General features: G+C 36.8%; 1 protein-coding gene across 1 annotated transcript in view; it reads left to right on the forward strand.

Annotated features, from left to right (window-relative positions):
- ERC1 (ELKS/RAB6-interacting/CAST family member 1) overlaps window positions 1-22,901 on the forward strand; it is a 543,350-nt gene that overhangs the window by 417,933 nt on the left and 102,516 nt on the right. The window contains exon 17 of the mRNA XM_019654119.1: window positions 9,543-9,641. Coding sequence (XP_019509664.1) covers window positions 9,543-9,641 — 99 coding nt within the window. The remainder of the gene's footprint in view (window positions 1-9,542; window positions 9,642-22,901) is intronic.

Consider the following 22,901-nt stretch of genomic DNA (forward strand, 5'->3'; position numbering starts at 1 on the left):
GTCCTCCACAACTAGACTGAAGAACAAAAGGACAGCAACTTGTCTGTTCCCCTTCCCCCAATTCCCCAGCGCTGTTCCCACCCCCAATTCCCCAATAAAAATCTTTTAAAAACACACACAAAAAAACAAATGAACTGCTTCAATAAGAAAGAAATTAGATGAGATGCCAGAAGCAGTGCTGGTGGGTGGGAAGAATGAAAGTGTAGGCAAATATAAATAAGCATTGAGCATAAACATTAATTTGATAACAATGACAAATTTGGTGAGGGATTAAAAACAGTACATGGTAAGTGGAACCAGGCATAATATTATGTAAAGCCTTTGTATTGTAGAGGAAGGAGAATAGATATCTGATAACTTTGGACTTGACAACTTATACATGTTAAATATTACATGAAAGCAATCATGTAATACAAATAGAAGGAAAACTTCAAAATAAGGAAAAGATTGGATAAAAATTTTGTTGATTTATTCATTAGAAATCAGGAAAGGAAGGTGGTGGGGAAAATACATGTAAGTTACTAAAAATAATGTAAGAAGTTAATCTAAATATATCAGTAATACATTAAATGTAAATAGGTTAAATTTTATTGAAGACAAATGGAAAATACAAAATCCAGCTATAGGCTATATTTTAAAGTTCAGCCAATATTCTATGAAATGTAAATTCCATGAGGGCAGGGACTTTGTTCATTTGTCACAGCTCCTAGAGTAATATTAGACACCTAATATATGTTGAATGAAAGAATATGCTATTTTTGAGAAATAGACCTAAACAAAATGATATAGAATGAAAGTAAAATGGTTTTTAGAAAGATATGCTGAGCAGACACTAACCAAAAGGAAGCCAATAGAGCTCTATCACTATTGCACAATAGGCTTTAAAACAGAAAAGAAACATTAGATATAAAAATTATAATTATATAATAACAAAAGGAATAATTTACCTGAAATATATAACATACTTGAAGTTCTACGGACCCAAGAACATAAGCCAAAAGGGGAAATTCACAAGTTCACAATCATATTGAGAAATTTAACAGATCAAACATGAAAAAAAAAACAGAAAAGGATATAAAAGACACAGCCGTCTTTATCTGTGGGTATATATAGAACCCTGTACCCAACAATTAGAAAATATGCATTCTTTATAGTACACATGAAACATTTATAAAAAGTGATCCCATACTAAATCTTAGAAGTCCAACAAATGATTATAAATTTGTACTATTCTGACCAAGTTCTCTGAATATAATGTAGTAAAGTTATAAATCAATAATAAAAGCAATATGCCATTAATTAATTCCATACATTTGGAAAAATTTTAAAGCTCATTTTTAAATAATTCATAACTCAAAAGTATAAATCCTAAGGGAGATTGCAAAACATTTAAAACAACAGTGAAAACATTGTATGTCAAAATTTGTGGGGTGCTCCACTTCTTAGGAGAAATTTTTTACCTTTAAATGCATATTAGAAGATTAAAAATTAGTGAGCTAAGCATCATTCAAGAAATTAGAAAAAGAGCATTAGAGTAAAGTCCCTGCAAAAAAATGAAGGAAATAAAAGCAGAAATTAATGAAACAAAACAAAGAAACCATAGAGTTAGATTAACAAAATCAAAATCTGGTTCTTGGAATCTTACAATTAGATATAAAAGATAGGGGGACAGATTGTTCAAGAAAAAAGAAACCAGATATAGATTAACAGTATTTGGGAAAGGAAAAGGAGACGCATCTACACCTACAAAAGAGACGTTTAAAATCAGGAAAATGAGATGAACTTTATGCCAATTATGTAACTTACAAACCTGAGTGGTTCTTGACACCAACAAATTTAAGTCAGTTTAAAATTTTCCTACCAGTAGATACAAAGTCTAGTTGTTTTTAGAGGTAAGTTCCACCAAACCTAAAACTGCAAATAATTCCTACCTTATAACAGTGGTTTCAAAAGATACAATAAAAGGAAAGTTCCCTGACTTATTTCATGAGTTTAGCATAACATTAGTGCTAAATCTGGAGACAATACAAAAAAATCAGAGGCCAATATTACCTACGAATGTAGATACAAAAATTCTAAATAAAATACTGCACTATTACTAAGTATAGCTTATCTTAAGAATTGAAGGATGATTTAATATTTTGATTTAGAGTGAAGGAGGAAAAATAGGATAATATCACATCAATATATTACAAAAAAGCCTTGAGAAAATGAGGCTGGAGTGGAGTGGTAGGGTGTGGCAGACAGCCTGGATATGTTACTCATTGTGAATGTTGGACTCTGGTGACTGCCTGCTGCCAGTGGATAGATTTTTTTTAAAGTAGGATAGTGTCAAGATTAAAATTTCTATTGGAAGATAATTGTGACAGCAATTTAGAGAAACCATAAAATAGTACACCAGTGGTAAAGCAGATGAAACAGTGCAGTTAGTTACAGGGAAAATGTTTAGAAACAGAATCAATATGACTTTGTGGCTGACTGAATATAGACATTAGTGGGAAAGGTGGAGTCAAGAATGATTCTGAGGGCCGGCCGAGTGGCACGATGGTTAAGAACTGGCTTGGGATGCCAGAGGGCCCCGGTTCGGATCCCACATATGAGGGCCAGTGACACTGCCAGCAACTTGTCTGTTCCCCTTACCCCAATTCCCCAGCGCTGTTCCCATCCCCCAATTCCCCAATAAAAATCTTAAAAAAAAAAAAAAAGAATGATTCTGAGATTTTTAGATGAGCAACTTAATAAATAATGACTACATTCATGGAGATAAGATAATACCAGGTGGCCCATGCATGGAACACACCTGCAGCACCCAGCTCAGGTAACCAGGGAGACTGCACCACTGGCCCCCACAACACATACTACATAAGGCCACTCTACTAAGACCAGAAGACATAGCAGCCCTACCTAATACATAGAAATAAACACAAGGAGGCAGCCACAATGGCGAGACAAAGAAACGTCCCAAATGAAAGAACAGAACAAAGCTCCAGAAAAAGAACTAAACAAAATGGTGACAAGCAATCTACCACATGCAGAGTTCAAAACACTGGTCATAAGGATGCTCAGTGATCTCAGTGAGAACTTCAACAAAGAGATAGGAAACATAAAAATGGAAATAAAAACATAAAAGAGAACCAGCCATGAACGAAGAATACAATAACTGAAATGAAGAATACAGTAGGTGGAATCAATAGTAGATTAGATAAAGCAGAGAACTGAATCAGCAATTTACCAGTGAGGTAGCAGGAAACACCCAATCAGAACAGCAAAAAGAAAAAAGAATCCAAAAAAAATGAGGAAGCTTAAGGGGCCTGTGGGACATCAAGCATACCACCATTCAGATCATTGGAGTACCAGGGAAGAGAGAACAAAGCGTTAAGAACCTATTTGAAAAAATAAGGACAGAAAACTTCCCTAACCTGGCAAAGAAAATAGACATACAAGCTCAGGAAACTCAGAGAGTCTCAAACAAGATGAACGCAAAGAGGCCCACACCAAAAAAAGACCAAAGATATGAATAATAAAATGGCAATAATTACATATCTACCAACAATTACTTTAAATGGAAATGGATTAAATACTCCAATCAAAAGATAAGGTGGCTGAATGGATAAGAAAACAAGACCCTTACATATACTGCCTACAAGAGAACTCACTTCAGATTGAAAGACACACAGATTGAAAATAAAGGGATGGAAAAAGATATTTCATTTCATAAAAATGGAAATGAAAAACAAAACAAAAAAAAAACTGGGGTTTTTTGCAAAACTTATACCAGATTAAGTAGACTTTAAAACGGAGGCTATAACAAGAGACATCCCAAGCCAGCTCTTAACCAATGAGCCACTCAGTCGGCCCCGTGGTAGTGATTTTTATCTCAACGACGCTCCTCGGTCAGGGAGGCCTACCGAGGTTGATGACAACAAAATAAAGGCATTGTTCGAGTCAAACCCACGTTACACGACACGAGAGATTGCAGAAACATTGAACGTCCATCATTCAAGCGTTCACGACCACCTGAAGAAGCTGGGATATGTAAGCAAGCTCGATATTTGGGTTTGCATGAACTCAAAGAAGTTCATTTGATGACGCATATAAACATCTGCAATATGCTCATTAAACATGACGTAAACCATCCTTTTTTGAAGCGACTGATAACTGGTGATGAGAAGAGGATTGTTTACAACAATGTGGTGCGCAAACAGTCTTGGTCCCGACGTGATGATTTGCCTCAAACAACACCAAAAGCAGACATTCATCAGAGGAAGGTTATGCTGTCAGTATGGTGGAATTTGAAAGATGTCGTGTTTTTCGAGCTCCCACCAAGGAACCAAACAATCAATTCGAATGTGTACTGTCGGCAATTGGACAGTTTGAACAAATCCATCATCCAGAAACATCCAGAGCTTGTTAATTGTAAAGGAGTTGTGTTCCATCGCGACCACGCGAGACCACACACAAGTTTGATCACCGTCAAAAATTATTGGAGCTCACCTGACCTTGCGCCATCAGACTGCCACTTGTTTCGCTCTCTTCAAAACTCCTTGCGTGGTATAACGTTCAATTCCGATGAGGCTGTAAATCAGCACCTTGTTTAGTTTTTCGCAAATAAAGACAGGTCCTTCTATGAATGAGGAGTTATGAAGCTCACTGAAAGGTGGCAAAAGGTTATCGAACAAAACGGGCAATATATCATTGATTAATCTTTGTTCTTTATATAAATAAATGACCTTTGAAAAACATAGACAAAATACGTCATGACTTTTCTGAAGACCCAATACTAAAATAGGTACAAATACGTACCATATTTCAATGTATTTGACCTTTCCATATCAAATAAGAATAAGTATTTCTAACAGTTGTATACATTTTTAATGCCATCATTGTTCATTGTTTTTTATTTAATTAAGTAAAAGTCCAGTAGACATACTCATGTGGGTATTCTCACCATTCGCACCCCTCTGCCTTTCTGTGAAACCAGGCATGCGCCTTCCTGGACTATATAACCACACCAGCATATGGCCAAACAAATGGATGCTTTTCACCTTAGGGGGAAGCTGCTACTTGGAGGAAGAGAGATATATAATATAATATAATAATAATACTTAGTTTTGACAATTTAAATTTGTCACTTTTACGTATGTACAGGTTATTCTTTACTGCAACATTCATAACAGCAAAATATTAGAAATAATCTAAGTGTGCATCAGCAAAGAGAATGAGGCATCAGTAAATATTACTGATGTGGAAGGCTCTTCAGGATGTAGTTAGGTGGAAAAAATAGTGCAGAACAGTGAATATACTATGCTACCATTTGTTGGAGGGAAAAGTGTGTGTTTATACATACATGTGTGCATATACTTATGTAATCAGGGAATATCAAGAAATCTTTAGAAATGTACTCAAGAAAGTGGTAACTGGTAAGCCCCTTGTAGAGGAACTGTTAAGATTAGGAGATAGACTTACTGTTATAAACTCTTGTACCATATAAATATACAAAAATATCCAAAATAATAATGAAGTTTTATAAAATAACATGGCAGTTATGAGGAGAATTGGTCAGCTTTTGGGTTGCTGCAGCTGAGATTGTTCATTTTTCTTGGCGCAAAAATAGAAAGTGTTTGCTGGATAATAAGTTTCATGATTTCATCAGTAAACTAAAAGTATTCATCAGAACCAAAATTAAACTACCAAACTGATTTATTTAAAAATCAAAACAAAATCCAAAAAGACATATTTTTCTGTCGTAGATCTTCCACTCCAGCTGAGATAATAAAATGGTGTAAGGGTCATCCAACTGTTAGCTTTTGGGCTAAGGTCAGCACAGTTGTTCTGTCTTGTTGCTGTCTCCTTCCTACCGCACTGCTTCTTGCGAGTTCTGCCCAAAGCTGTGTAACCGGAAAAGGGCTTTCCAAGCAAGAAGATAATCTTCAGTCAAGTGTGTATAAAATGGCAAACACATAGAACAATTAAGAAGATTTCATGGCTAATTTGCATTTTTTCGTGAAGTAAAGCTCAAAGGTAATTTGTTGAGATTTTGTTAAATTTATAACCAACACTGAATCTGACCCACCGAACTGGAATTGACACAGATTATGCTTGTTTCATTTTGTATGCCAAATACTGATATGACAAATTAAAGTTTAATTAAAGTTCACCATAATAAAATTATTTCACATAACAAATATATGTGGAAATCATTTTAACACTTTCGTAAATTCCTTATAATTGGAAGTAACCCAAATTAGTAAGATTAAAATTTATTTATGAAATGTTTCCTAAAATATCTCAGAATATTTCTAAGTGTAATTATTTCTAAAACTTGTTTAGGTGGTTTAATACCACTATCACAAACAGGAAAGCCAAGGTTAGTGAACAGCTAGATAAATGATCAGAATTCAGACCTTCTCTTTTAATACCTGGGTTCAGATAACATGTACTGTTTCTTAGCTTAACTAAGTATTTTTCTGTGAAATGTAGTTTCTGTAGCACCTTGTTGGGGCATTGACATCTTAGTCTTAGAAGAAAAGATTAACAGAATAAACAATGAACTCCTTTTTCTCTGGGAGGATATGTAGACACAGATACGCATTTACAGCTAAAGAAGTTTATTTCAGCAGGTCCTTCCTTGTTTTTTTCCCCTCCCTTCAGACGATCTTATATTTTATGGCATTGGGACCGGGGAGTTCAGCTATCTGCCACATGTCCATGGCATGGTTCAAGAGGGAAACTATTCTGATATAAAGTACGCTTCGTGTCAGTAGAACATGAAGGGTTTATTCCTTTTGCATGTTGGCCTTATCTTAGGAAGAACAGAGTGCTCAGCCCTCATGCTATGCGGAGGGCAGGCTTCACACCACATTTCTGAACCCGAGGCCTAGGAACACCAAACTTTGATAATCTCCATGTCTTTTAGAAATGGAGAAGTAAGCTCTTATGATGATTTCTTCATTCGCTTCCATGAATCAAATGAGTGATCTTTGGTCTTATCTGTCTGCTGTGATCTGTTCCTTTGGGAGGCTTCCATACTCATTCCTAGGAAATCCCTGAAATACGTTCTGCCTTGAAGGTGGACTTGTGTGTACTTTATTAGTTCTTTTTAACTTTTTAAAGTTAACACTAGGAATCAGGTATTAAAGATTAAGCACGTCATGGTCTAAGAAAATAACTCGCCAAGTGTCCTTTCTCTGCACATTCCTGTTAAAGTCTACACGGAGAAGTTTCCCAGCCAGATGGCTTCGCTCCCTTCTGGGCACCCCGCTTAGCCCTTTCCTCTCGGCTTCCTCCTTTCCCAAGAGCTGCTCTGCAGAAGACGCTCCATTTGGCATGCAATACACATGACATAAGAGAAATTACCCCACATATTTCCAAGGTCACTGTAAGTTATCTCAGAAGACAAATGTGATATCACAGACAATTTTTGATACATATCTCTTCTTTGCTTTCATTTTGTACTAGAGAGAAGAACTGGCTTAGAAATGTGCATATATTACTAGGTGAAACTATAAAGACCCTAAATGCCCAACAGTATAGAATGCATTAAACAGCCTTTCAACTGAATATTATGCAGCCAGTTAAACTTAGATTTTCGAATAATATTTAATAACATAAAAAATGTTTATATGATGGTGATAGCTAAAATTTATTGGGTGTTGATTTTTTGCCAGGCAGCTTTCTCAGTGCTTGTATTGAATCATTGGGTTAATCCTCACAGCAGTCTTAAGGGGAGAAAGAATTGTTCTCAATTTAAAGGTGAGAAAACTGAAGGTCGGAGCTGTGCGGTGGTTTGCTGCCTACACTTAGATCGCTGGTGAGAGGCAGAACTAGAATGCAGACCCAGGCAGTCTGGCTCTAGAGCCCTTGCTCAGGCATCATTACAGGCAAAAATACCAAAGAAGAATCTATAAAACGTTTTCTGGAACTAGACAAAATGGTTTTAATTCATCTCATAAAGAAAATGTGTTAAAGATACCCTATCAAATTTTGATAAAGCAGAATTAGTGGAGGGGAAAGATAGCACGTCCTACCAGATATCAAAATACACTCTAAGACAAAGTGACACCATATTGTAGCAGACAGAGAAGAAATAAGAAGAGCGTGCACTTGTTACGTTCATAGGCAGAGGCTGAAAGGATGCACCTAAATATTAACAGTGGTTATCACTGTTCAGAGGGATTTACACATGATTTTTCTTTTTTTTCAGGTTATTTACAGTGAACATTTTTAAATCATGATATTAGCAAGTTTATTTTTAATGTTTTTAAAACTTCAGGTTTTAGCAATATTTTATTGGTGCAATATGTATTACTGTTTGATTTTATCTATAGTATACCCTGCATTTTCTGAATTGCTTGCTCTGCAAAGTGAATTTTCTAAAATGTTTTATATATAATAATTCATTTATTCAGGGTTTAAATGAACCAATCACATAGAATCACCAATCCAGTCCTTCTTTTTGGTAAACATGGAGAAAAGGCACTGGGATAAAAATTCTCTTCTAGTCTAGGGTTAAAGAGGAGGATTTCAAAATTTTTACTTATTTTCAAAACCTGAAGTATTTATTGATAGTTTAAAGAAAAAAAGTGTGTGTGTGTGTGTGTGTGTGTGTGTGTGTGTGTGTGTGTGTGTGGCTTCTGTCTGATCACCTTACTGAACTGTATTGTAAGTTGTAATAGTTTTCATTTGATTCTATAGGATTTCATTAACAGATAATAACTGCTTTTCCTAATATTTATGGTCTGTACGTTGTGTAACATCCCCATAAATGGAATAGTTATGAAAAAGGATGAGTAGTTCTTACAGTAACATGGAAAGATGGGCCTGTGTATCCGAAACTGAAAAAAATATGAGTTACAGAGTCCTGTGTATAATATAGTCTTTAAAAAATAAAAACAAGCATTGCACAAAATGCTTAATTTGAGGAGATTACCTCTCCCCCCCCCACCCCCCCGAATTCCAGTACAAATTTAGGTGCCTGTCTTAGTTTGCTCAGACTGTCATAAGAAAATACCATAGAAAATAACTAGCCAAGTATCCTTTCGCTGCACTTAAACAACAGAAATTTATTTTCTCACAGTTCTGGAGGCTGCGAAGTCCAAGATCGAGGTGCTAGCTGATTTAGTTCCTGATGAGAGCTCTCTGGCTTGTAGCAGAGCCTTCTTACTATGTCCTCACATGGCAGAGAGAGAAAAGGGGGGTGAGGTGCAGGGAGATATCTCTCTTCTTCTCCTTACAAGGCCATAGTCCTATTGGATTAGGGCCCCACTTCTGTGACCTCAACCTTAAATACCTCCTAAAGACTATCTCCATATACACTCAAAGTGGGGGATAGGGCTTCAAAAGGAATTTGAGGGGTACACAATTCAGTCCATAGCTGTGCCTAAACTTTTTTTTACCCCAGTAACCTTCAGATAGCTTACGTTTATTTTATTTCAACAGAGTCAGTTTTATCCTTTCTGATGACATGCTTAAGGCATTTGTTACTTTACAGTATATCATAGAAACTTGATCTCAGTTTAACCTTATTAATCATTTCATCGTAGACACAAAATCGAATGAAGCTAATGGCCGACAACTATGAGGATGACCACTTCAAATCCTCCCATTCCAATCAAAGCAATCACAAACCCTCCCCAGACCAGGTAAGACTGCACGTGAATGTTTCATAAAAACCATATGCTTATAGCTTGATGTATTTTCTACTAGCATATTACAAGTTTTGGGGTATAAGTTAGAAAACTAAAATTAAATAATCAGTTTCTAAAAACTTCACTTTAAAAAGAAAACAGATAAAATTTCTGTATAGGAAGGTGCCGGATGACTGAATGTTTTAAGAGGAGAGATTCAAAAGATATGAGGATGATAAATGATCCTTGAATTGGGTTGAGAAAAAAATAACTTAATCTCAGAGATGCTAAGAAGATTTGTAACTGTCTTGCTTTTGTTATGAAAGAAATAATGCCTTATTAGAAAAATATGACTCCTTCCGTGTGAGTTCAATGAGGCACAATTCAGTGTAGCGGTAACTATTTTTTAATTGCAAATTTTAAAGTCTCTGCTCATCACCTATTAGACGTGAAGACTGCAACATAGTTTCTTTACTCCCATTACCTTGGTGGATCCCTCCAGTGTGTATCATTCTTGAGGAAAATTGTTGCATTCAACTTCTCATCAATGCAGAAGAGGCACTGATGAGCCTGAAGGGAACCATATTCAACTCCAGTTTTTTGGAAGAAGGGAACTCTCCCAAGATCTTGAAAATGATGAATGGGGGAGAGTGGTGAACAGATTACCTCATATCCCATTGCCAAAAGTCAGATTTCAACATCTCCATCACACTCAATTTTGAAATATATTGCTGGGGGGGGGAGGATAATAGTTAAGTAATTACATCCATATGACCAAAAAGTCACGGGAAATTCCCCCACTAAACATCTCCACTAAATGATAGCCATGGTGTTGTTGTCTTAGAAGAAGAAGATGAAATATTGCAGATGAAAGCAACAATAATATTCAAATTGCAATTTTTTCTAAGATTCAGAAGGTATAGTCATAGTTTGATGACATTTGCTAAACCAGTTGAGGCGAGCCTTGGATTTTAGGCAAGCCAATCTTTAACGTAGGCGAAATGGAGAGCTGTCTGCCTGATGTCAGCAGTCTTTTCCTGCCAAGAAGTCATTTTGCTTTCTCCGCCTGCTTCTGGATACCTGGAATTAAATTTATGCCAGTGTATATAAGATGAGTATTAGATCCTCTCCTTGAAACAAGTTTTGATAATAAATACGAAGAATTGGATGTCTAGGAGTAGTGGGAGGCAAACAAATGGAGAAAGGTTGAAGAAAAGGCAAATAATAAAGAAAAGTCTCCAACTTGTTAGTTTTGCCCAGATCAAGCCCTGGGTTAGAGACAGTATCTTGGAAAGTAGGAAGCATAGAAGTGTAATGGCAAACTAATTACTAATTTTGGTAGTTTAGTGAATTAGAATCTAATATAAAGAGTCAAGAAATTAGAGACCATTTTCTTCTACTACTTATGCTTATGTCTTTGTTTTAAATACTAACCAACTCTTTTTCATTCCCATGCTGCTCTGGGGCATTGTTCCCTTTGTCACCTCTCTCCCTTTAGGATGAGGAGGAGGGTATATGGGCATAGCCAATCAGATGGTCTTAGTTCAGCCATTTTGTTCAGAACGGTGAGAAACGGCTTTCCTTAACTATAGAAATGGGTTTTTTGTTTGTTTGCTTTCTTTTTTTTTTTTTCTTACACAATCATTCTCACATCTTGTTTCTCTGTAATTCATGAAATCCTGTGGTGTGCTTTCTGGTGTCTCATTTTCACATGATTCCTGTGTGTATTGCTGTGCTTCTGACTTAGTGGGGTTTGGGTTTTGTGGCTTTTTTTTTCTCGTTGTGTGTTAATAGTCACCTTTGTAATTTTTTTATACATTTTGGGAGAACTTCCAGGGCATATAACTAAATTTCTCATCTTGTGATTTTATTAATTAAGTACCTGATCTAGTATGATTTGACAGTGTCCTGATAAGGTTTATAGTGACTTACATCAAACTGGAAATAGAAAATTGACCGCATACTCTGCCATTAGATTTGGCATATACTTTTTAGGATAATTGAATATAAATAAATAGTCTTTTTTTACAAAGCAGACTGTGCTGTGAACTAAAACCTTTTGTTTCTATTTATAGAAGAACGCTCTGAATTCTCAGGTCAATAATTCTTACAGAGTGCCTACCAAGGAGATCCCTTAGGGCTTTGACATCACTCTCCAACTGTCCTTAAAAATAAGGAGGGGTAAAGAAATAAAGGAAGACTTTTCACAAAGTCAGTCTAAAGAATTCTTTCCCTCTCGTTTATGGATTGCTGCTGTGTTAAACAGCTGCCAGGACACTGTCTAGAGTCTCCTTTCCAGGCCAATTGGCTGGAAAACATAGTCCAGCTGTGGCAGTATCTTTGATCCAATGCCCTGGAGGTTTGACTAAGGAAATCCTTTTCTTAGGAAAAATAATAATTATGATTAATAAGTTCACACATATTGGTGGCCTTGCACTCCTGGATTCACTGCCCACGCTATGAGTGATCTCACTTTTGGAGTCAGTTCTCCTTGAAAAGTCTGTATCGTGGTGTTGTACTTCTTAAAATGAGGAGGACATGTGTAGACCTCTCACTAGCAAACACAGCCAAGCAGGATGAAGAGGTAAGTTGTGGAAAGGGGCATATACTGTCATGATGGGAAGCGTTCCAAATGACTTTATCCTCAGGGTGTGAAAGAAGGCAAAATGCACACTACCCACCAAAAAGCTCTTTGGTTTAGAATGATGCATGCCAGACAAAGCTAAAGGTGAGAAAATTAGTGTACTAATTCTCTTTATCCGTACTACACCCTACAAGAGGAATGATTTGTCACCGTGAAGCATGCGGGGCCATACGGTAGCTGCTTGTAGTTCACCAGGCTCCTCCTTGTAAATGAACCTGCCTTTTCTATTTTAGTGGAACATGACATGCCTCAGCAGAAAGCAGCTCCCCCACACACAGAGCGTGCACAGGACTCTATTGTGGTGTCCACTCCTTTTCCTATCCATTCAAAAGAAACATGTTAGTGTTATTGGAAACAAGGCCCATAGGTAACTTTATCAGGAGACTGAAAAATGAGCAAACCTTCACAAAGATTTGTTCCTGAAGTTTCCATTTTCCTTTCTCTTCTCTCATAGAATAACTCCTATCAAAAGTTCAAATGCTACTGATTTTGTTTTTTTCAATTATTGCACTATTGATCTTACTGCATCAAATATTGCCATTGGTTTAATACATTGTAGATTTTTTGTTTTGTTTTGTCTCTTAAAGTTGCAAAAAAAGGAGTTTATTAGAAGTAAAAATACATTTCAAAGAAGCAGAAGCGGGCTGCACAGTAGAGATGGCTCAAGGGCCATTATTAGAAAAGAAAGTACACTCCAAAGAGTTTGGAGCCGCCCCCCTAGCAGAAGCAAGGCTCAAAATGATACATTGTAGTTTTAATGAGCTGGCCATAGCTGGAGTTTAGAAACTCCAGCTATAGATGATATGGTATTCCAAATTTTATAAAATGTGTTATAAAGAGCATTCTATCACAAGGGTTGTACCTAAAGAAATGCATGAGTGGTCCCTAAAACACTGCAGAAGTCTTGACTTGCTATCTAGTTTCCTTCACTTGTTTCCATGCTAATTCTACAGAGAACAAATTTTCTTAAAACTTAGAACTTTTGAAATTAATGGTTTACCTTTTCAAACTTAAGAACATAAATACATGGCTTTTCTATAGGCTGAGGGGCGAGAAAAGGGACTCTCGTTTCTAAATGGAAGTAATACTTGCTTCATTCTGTGTGTCTTAGGAATGTTGCTTGACAGCAGATTCTTTCAAAGAAAGTTTCAATGGCTAAATTTCTCTCATAGGGTATTTCTTTATAAAACTCAAGGTGTTTTCCCAAGGGAACAAATTCCTCAACATATAGGAGATGAATTTGAATTGAGTTTTCTTCTTTCTTGTTTTTCCCTTACAGGATGTAGGCCCCCATGAGGCCAGGAACTTAAACATGTTGACTTTTGTATTTCCATCATCTACTGGTATACAGTAGGCCCTCAGTAAATATATAGAGAATTAACTAATGAATTCCTGCAATTTGAAGAAGAAATAGTGAAGTTTACATTGAAACCAACAGCATAGAATTAGCTGTTAGCTTTTATTAGCTTTAATATTAGCATTACTATTACAAGAAAGAGAAGTTTTGAAAGCAAAGCTAATGTCTAAAAACAAAAGACCTGTAGAGAAATGCTGAGAATTTAAAGTAAAGTCATAATTAAGTCATAGAAAAAATACCTTCAAGGTCCATCCATGTTTTCACAAATGGTAGGATTTCCTTCGTTTTTGTGGCTGAATAATATTCCATTGTGTGTATTTACCACATTTTTTTAATCTGTTCCTCCATCGATGGACACAGAGGTTGTTTTCATGTCCTGGCTATTATAAATTATGCTGCAGTGAACATAGGGGTGCAGATAGCTTTTTGAGATAGTGATTTTGTTTCCTTTAGATATATCCCTAGAAGTGGCATTCCTGGGTCATAAGGTAGCTCTATTTTTACTTTTTGGAGGAACCTCCATACTGTTTTCCATAGTGGCTGCATCAGTTTACATTTCTACCAACAGTACACAGGGTTCCCTTTTCTTCATCCTCACCAACGCTTACCTCTTGTCTCTTTTTTTTTTTTTAAGATTTTTTTTTTTGTTGGGTAATTGGGAGATGGGAACAGCACTGGGGAATTGGGGGAAGGGAACAGACAAGTTGCTGTCATTTTGTTCTTCAGTCTAGTTGTGGAGGACATTGCTTCACTGGCCCAAGTTGGCACCATCATTGCGCTCTTCCCGGGTGAGGCAGATCAGTCGCCGTCTTCTGGATGGCCGCTCACTGCGGCTGCTGACTGCTCACGCTGGCTGCTGGCTACACACGGTAGCCCATGGCAACCCACTGCCGCAGGGGCTGCAGCCTAGGCCGTCGCCAGCGACTCACGCAGCCCAGCTCTAGGTTGAGCTGTTGTTCAGCATCTTAGCTGTGGAGGGCAGTGTCACTGGCCCTCATATGTGGGATCCGAACCCGGGCCCTCTGGCATCCCAAGCCAGCTCTTAACCAACATGCCACTCAGCCGGCCCTCTTGTCTCTTTAATAATAACCATTACCAACACCTTTTAGAGCATAAAATATAACAATTCTGTTATGTTCCTCTTTTTACTATTATTCAATTATTTAAATTAAAAAAAGACAAAAAACGCTTCTCCTATTTCTCCCACCCCACCACTCCACCACCCCCTGCCTCTAGCAACCACCAATCTGTCCTCTGTATCTATGAGCTTGGTTTGCTTTGGTTTTTGTTTGTTTGTTTTTGTTTTTGTTTAGATTCCACATATAGACATATTGTATGGTATTTGTCTTTCTCTGTTTGACTTATTTCGCTTAGCATAATGCCCTCAAGGTCCACCCATGTTGTCACAAATGGCAAGATTTCATTCTTTTATATGGATAAATAACATTCCATTATATGTATACCACATTTTGTATCCATTCATCCATTGATGGACACTTAGTTGTTTCCATGGCTGTTTTAAGTAATGCTGCAATGAACATGGTGGTGTATATATCTTTTCCAGTTAGTGTTTTCATTTTCTATGGATAAATTACTCATGAGTGGAGTTGCTGGATCATATGGTAGTTCTAGTTTCAGTTTTTTGAGGACACTCCATATGGTTTTCCATAGTGGCCACACCAATTTACATTTCTACCAACAGTGCACAAAGGCTCCGTTTTCTTCACATCCTCTCCAACACATTTTATTTCTAGTCTTCTTGATAATAGCCAGGCTAATAGATGTGAGGCGATATCTTATTGTGATTTTGGTTTGTGAGTAGTGATGTAAAGCATCTTTCATGTACCTGTTGGCCATCTGTATGCCTTCTTTGGAAAAATGTCTGTTCGATCTTCTGCTCATTTTTAAATCAGATAGTTTGGTTTTTTGGCTATTGAGTTATATAAATATATATATATATATATATATACACACACACACACACACACACACACACACACACACACACACACATATATATATTGGATATGAGCCCCTTATCAGATACATGATTTGCAAATATTTTCTCCCATTCAGTAGGTTACCTTTTCATTCTATTAATGGTTTCCCCTGCTGTACAGAAGCTTCTTAATTGGTTGTTGTCCCACTTGTTTATTTTTCCTTTTGTTGCCTTTGCTTTTAGCGTAAAATCCAAAAATCATCACCAAGACCCATATCAAGGAGCTTACTGACTATGTTTTCTTCTAGGAGTTTTAAGATTTCAGGTCTTACCTTTAAGTCTTTAATACAGTTTAAGTTAATTTTTTTGTGTATGGTATAAGATAGTGGTCCAGTATCATTCTTTGGCATGTGGCTGTCCAGTTTTCCCAACACAATTTATTGAAGTGGCTTTTTCTTCCATATTGTATATTCTTGGCTTCTTTGTCATAAATTAATTGACCATATATGTGTGAGTTTACTTCAGGGCTCTCTATTTGGTTTCATTGATCTATGTGGCTGCTTTTATGCCAATCCCATATGGTTTTAATTAGTGTAGCTTTGTAGTATAGTTTGAAATCAGAGAACATGAAGCCTCCAGCTTAGTTCTTTTTCTCAAGATTGTTTTGGCTCTTTGGGGTCTTTTATGGTTCCATACAAATTTTAAGGATTTTTTTGTTCTATTACTATGAAAAATGCCATTGGAATTCTGATAGGGTTTGCACTGAATCTGTAGATTGCTCTGGGTAGTATGGACATTTTAACTATTAATTCATCCACTCTGTGAACACAGGATATCTTTTTCCATTTTTGTGTCTTCTTCAATTTCTTTCATTAGTGTTTTTTTGTTTTGTTTTGTTTTGTTTTAAGAAATTGTATTGGGGAACAGTATGTTTTTCCAGGACCCATCAGCTCCAAGTCAAGTAGTTGTCTTCAATCTAGTTGTGGAGGGCGCAGCTCCGTGGCCCATGTGGGAATCAAACCGGCAACTTTGGTGTTATGAGCCTGCACTCTAACCACCTGAGCTAACCGGCCGCCCCATTAGTGTCTTATAGTTTTCAATATACAGGTCTTTCACCTCCTTGGTTAAATTTCTTTGTAGGTATTTTATTCTTTTTGATTCAATTTTAAATGGGATTGTTTCCTTAATTTTTGTTTCTGATAGTTTGTTATTAGTGTATAGAAACACAACTGATTTTTGTGTCTTGGGTTTGTATCCTGCAACATTACTGAATTTTTTTGTTAGTTCTAACGTTTTTTTTAGTTAAGTCCTTAGGTTTCTTCTACATAATGTCATCTGCAAATAGTGACATTTTTACTTCTTTCTTTCCAATTTGGATGCCTTTTATTTCTTCTTTTAGCCTAATTGCTCTTGCTAGGAATTTTAATACTATGTTGAATAAAAGTTACAAAAGTCAGCATCCTTATCTTGTTCCTGACTTAGAGGAAAAGCTTTCATCTTTTCACTGTTGAGTATGATATTAGCTGTGGGTTTGTCGTATATGGCTTTCATTATGTTGATGTACTTTCCCTCTCTGCCCACTTTGTTGAGAGTTTTTACCGTAAATGAATGTTGAATTTTGTCAAATATTTTTTCTGCATCTATTGAAATAACATATTTTTATCCTTTATTTTGATAATGTGTATCACATTGACTAATTTGCAGATGTTGACCCATCCTTGCATCCCTGAAATAAACCCCACTTGATTGTGATATATGATCCATTTATTGTATTGTTGAATTTGTTTAGCTAATGTTTTGTTGAAGAATTCTGCTTGTATGTTCATCAAGGATATTGGCCTGTAATTTTCTTGTGGCATCCTTGTACAGTTTTTGTATCAGAGTAATGCTGGCCTTGTAAAATGATTTTGGAAGAGTTCCCTTTTCTTCTATTTTTTGGAAGAACTTGAGAAGGATTGGCATTAATTCTTCATTGAATGTTTGATAGAATTCACCAGTGAAACCTTCTCATCCTGAACTTTTGTTTGTTGGGAGTTTTTTGATTACTGATTCAGTCTCCTTACTTGTGATTGGCCTGTTCAGATTTTCTATTTCATCATGATTCAGTCCTGGTAGGTTGTATGTTTTTAGGAATTTACCTGTTTCTTCTAAGTTGTCTAATTTGTTGGTACGTAATTGTTCAGAGTACTCTCTTATGATTCTTTGTATTTCTGTGGTATCAGTTATAACGTCTCTTTCATTTCTGGTTTTATTTATTTGAGACTTCACTTTTTCTTGGTGAGTTTAGCTAAAGGTTTGTCAATTTTATCTTTTCAAAGAAACAGCTCTTTATTTTATTGATCTTTTCTGTTGTCTTTTTAGTCTCTATTTTATTTATTTCTGCTCTAATCTTTGTTTTCCTTCTACTAACTTTGGGCTTCATGTGTTTATCTTCAGTCGTTTATCTGAGATCTTTCTTATATCTTAAGATAGGCATTTATCGCTATGAACTTACTTTTAGAACTGCTTTTGCTGCATCGCATAAATTCTGGCATGTTATATTTCCATTTTCATTTGTCTCAAGGTATTTTTTTATTTGCCCATTACCAACACCCTTTTAGAGCATAGAATACAACAATTCTTTTATCTTCTTTTTAAAAAATAGTTTATTCATATGAGAGTTTGAAGAGAGTAGTTGTTTCTTGTCCTAAAGTTTCTCAAGGCAGTTAGAGACAATCCGCCTGACTGTCTTAGGCAGGAAAGTAGGAAAGACCCATGGAGCTAAAGGAGACTCACTGTACTGCTCCCTTTTTCCTGTCTTGTTTCTTTTCCTCAGAAGTAAACAAGCTAAAACTGGTTTTGACGTTTTAAAGAAAAATAAACACTGAAGCATCCCTTGTGATTCTTGACTCGGCCATCTGCTAAAATAATGTGTCTTAAGCTGAGCTGATGATATACATACCCCACAGGTCAACAATAACTCGCGAACTCATAGCCTGGGAAAATGCCAGAGCGTCTTACAAGTAGAACCTCAAGAAGATTTTCTTTCGATCTTTAAAGCCTAAGAAACTTTTCTTTCTTTTCTTTCTTTTCATTTGGCTATTAATCTCTTTTCACTTTGGAATAACATATTGCAGCTTAGATTGGGACAGAGTTAGGATTCTTTGGTGCCAGGAATTCTTTCTTTCAGATATTTTCTTCTGTTGTATAACGGGTACGTGGGTAGTTTTGGTACGGTACTTGTGCTGGATTGTATTTACCAGTTGGAGTGAGAGTGCTTATTGTTATGATGGTGTTGCTACATCTCCTGTGAGCATAGTAATATTTTCCTGCTACAGTGGGTGGCATCCTCTTCTGCTTTCTGCTTTCTTCTCTTTCCTCTGAAACTTATAGCTATCCTTGTTAAACAGCAGAGAAACACACATTCTGCACCAGCATTCTTACCAGCCTCATGAAGCTCTGAATCCACTAAAATGAGAGGCTCCAGTCATCTATACCTATTCACTCTTACTTCACAGCAAGGATTGGAACAGAAAAAGAATTGTTTACAAAAATGGTCATTCCTCTGTGGACACAGGTCACATGTTCATTATTCCTCCTTGATGTGGTTTTGGCTTTCAGAAATGTCTGTGGGACGGTGGTGATGTGCTTACATGTCTTGGACAGAGCTTTTAGCTTTTAGCACAACCTTTCAACTGCCAATGTTGTTTTTCTCTAAGAGACTTAGTATTAGGATCAACTATCATTTTTCTGGTCTTAATGTTCTGAACTATTAAATTCCTCAAGGTTCAGATATATCTGGTTTTCTCTTTGACGTGAATTATCCAAGAAAAATGTACACAGCTGTTAGACATAATAAAAAACATTGAATGAACATCAGAGACTTCATGTAATTCATTAATCTCTTAGAACCTCAGTTTATTCATCTCTAAAGTGAGTGTGATTATAACAGTGTAGTGAATGTGAAAATAGTTTATAAATCTATAATTTTCCATACAAATAATGGGTGTTATTTCCTAACCTGCATATAGTCAACATTTACTCCTGTAGAGCTTTTGCATGGTATCTAACACAGAGATTCTTAGTTTTTACTTTGGGGAATGTTTTTCACAGATAAGTCAGAAAAATGCTGATGGGAGTAAGGTATAGTTGTTTGACACCAAATTTTTGTATTTTTAGGGTTAGTCTCTTTTTAAAAATCAACATTCTCTCAAACCCACATTTTTTTCTAACTCACAGAAATTTCCAGAATTCTAATATATTTGCTTTAGGCTACAGGTTTTGTTAAATTTAAACTGCAGTGGTCCCTCTTTATCTGCAGTTTTGCTCTCTGTGGCTTTAGTTACCCCTGATCAGCTACAGTCTGAAAATATTAAATGGAAAATTCCAGAAATAAACAATTCATAAGTTTTAAATTGTGCACCATTCTGAGTAGCGTGATGGAATCTCGCACCACCCAGCTTCGTCCTCCGTGGGACATAATTAGCTCTTAGTCTAGCGTCTCCACAAGATATTCCCATAACTTTTATTCCATGACATCATTAGAATTACTACAGTGTATTATTATTTTATTACAGTATATCATTATAATTATTCTTTTTTACTATTTTGTTGTTAATCTCTTACGGTCCCTAATTTATAAATTAAACTTTTATCTTAGGCACGTATGTATAGGACAAAACATAGTATATGTAGGTTTCGATACTATCTGTGGTTTCAGTCATCCATAGGGGTCTTGGAACATATTCCCTTCAGATAAGGGGGGACTCCTGTACAATTATATTGTATGCTTTGTGGACTAAAATAGTTCATATAGTAAGATATAGTAATGCATACTACTTCATATTTGAAAGCCCTATCAACGTTATAGAAATAGAATGCTGCTTTTATTTCCTAATTATAATCATGTCTAACCACTTTGCCCCAGTTTTTCTCCATGTTTTGTCTACCTTTTTACTTCTGAATTCAATTTATCATTCTTTTGTCCTACATATCATATTTCCCCATGTATAACACGCACCCCTTTTCAAAAAATTTGGGGTCTAAAAACTGGGTGCGTCTTATACAGTGGTTATAGGTTTGTTTGTTTTTTACTTGCATTTCCCGCAAGTGGTGAGGAGTTGTATGAATTTTATAATGAATAAAACTTGAGTTCAATAACTTTATGTAATACATTTTTTTCAAATTTCGGGCCCCAAAATTAAGGTGCATCTTACACATGGGAGCGTCTTATACATGGGGAAATACGTATTTTAAAATGGTTTTTGACTGGACCACATTCTATCTTCCACTTTTTTCTTTTTCTTTTAATATATCTCCCATTTTACTTTTTTCCAGAGGATAGGTTTGCTTCAGACCTTCAGGACTTAGATCCTTGAATGGGATTTGGCAGAGTTCGTGGGGTAGCACCTGCAGGTCTAAATGGGGATGGGGGAGTTTGGTCCTCTGGGCTGCAGGAGACAATTCCTGACCAACTCACTGTGAATGGCACAACTCAGACATGATGAACTTCCACTTACAGCTTGAGAAGCACAAGGTGTCCAAGTCTCTTGCTTCAGAAGTGTCCCGACAGCTGCAGCTTCTACTACATTCCAAATCATGAAGGTCTTTTCTTTTTCAATTACAGTTGACATTTTCAATATTATATTAGTCTCAGGTGTACAGCACAGTGGTTAGACATTTATATAACTTACAAAGTGATCCCCCTGATAAGTCTAGTACCCACCTGACACCACGGAGTTGTTACAATATTATTGACTATATTTCTTATGCTGTACTTTACACCCCCATGACTATTTTGTAACTGCCAATTTGTACTCCTTAATCCCTTCACCTTTTTTCCCAGCCCCTCAACCCCCCTCTCATCTGGCCACCATCAGTTCGTTCTCTGTACAAATAATGAATGCCTTCATGGCCTTGGCCTTGGGCACACATCAGGCAAGTTGATAGAATGGATAAGCTGCACACGGCCACAGCCCTTTTTGTCATGACAGTTATTTCTTCTTTTCTTGCTCATCTGGGAAGTGAGAACCGAGAAACCACATTTTTCTTATAAAAACATTTTTCTGCTATAGAAGTGTTATGACTAATGGGATTCCTTCGAGATAGCTGCTTTTGCCCTCCTAATGGCCCACAAGGACATTTAGGCCTTCAGGAGGTACAACACAGGGGTATTCCAGATAAATTTACATATTTTATGCCCAACTAGGATTTCTCTGATAACTGGTCACCAACCTAGAAATACCTCAAATCCCCTTTCACCCCTTCTGTCTAAAAGCCCACACAGAGTCTTCACAACTGGACGACCCTCAAGATAGAGTCATACCCAGTCCTATTGCAGAAGCAGACAGGAAAGGAGTAGGCCTCACTGTAGCTCCTTGACTTATATGAGGTGTGATCAAACAATATGATGAATGTTTACATTTTTCTTAAAAAATTATTACAGTAAAAGACACATTGCCATTAATGCCTCTGAAAATACTCCCCCTCACTTTGAACACACTTATCCCATCATTCTTGCCACTTTCTGAAGCTCTGGAAGTCCTCTTTCTTGAGTGTCTTTAGTTGCACTGTCATGGCTGCCTCAATGTCCTGAATTGATTCAAAATGTTTACCTTTCATGGTCATTTTGACTTTGGGGAAGAGCCAGAAGTCATGCAGTGCCAGGTCCAGTAAATAAGGTGGGTGAGGATACACCAAAATGTTTTTATTTGACAGAAATTGCCGTACCAGAAGCAATGTGTGACACGAAGCTTTGTTATAATGGAGGATGATTTATACCACACTTTAAAACATACCTTCTCTCAACCATAGCTCACACCCAACTGACTGCACCAAACAAGTTGAAGCTTGTCACACACTGTTACTAAGGTTCGACATGCCGCTTCCCATATTGAAGATCCTGCCATTCCATTGGATGGCACTCAGCAGCAGCATTCACAGTAGTTTTTTTAATTTTGTTTTTTGGTTTTTTTTAATTTTGTTTTTTTTTTAAGATTTTTTTAATTGGGGAATTGGGGGATGGGTACAGCACTGGGGAATTGGGGGAAGAGGAACAGACAAGTTGCTGTCCTTTTGTTCTTCAGTCTGCTTGTGGAGGACGTTGCTTCACTGGCCCAAGTTGTCACCATCATTGCGCTCTTCCCGGGTGAGGCAGATCAGTTGCCAGCTTCTGGACAGCCACTCACTGCGGCTGCTGGCTACACACGGTAGCCCATGGCAACCCACTGTAGCAGGGGCTGCAGCCTATGCCGTTGCCGGAGACTCATGGCAGCCCAGCTCCAGGTTGAGCTGTTGTTCAGCATCTTAGCTGTAGAGAGCAGTGTCACTGGCCCTCATATGTGGGATCTGAACCGG

Source organism: Hipposideros armiger, unplaced genomic scaffold, assembly GCF_001890085.2.
Source record: "Hipposideros armiger isolate ML-2016 unplaced genomic scaffold, ASM189008v1 scaffold_213, whole genome shotgun sequence".
NCBI lineage: Eukaryota > Metazoa > Chordata > Mammalia > Chiroptera > Hipposideridae > Hipposideros > Hipposideros armiger.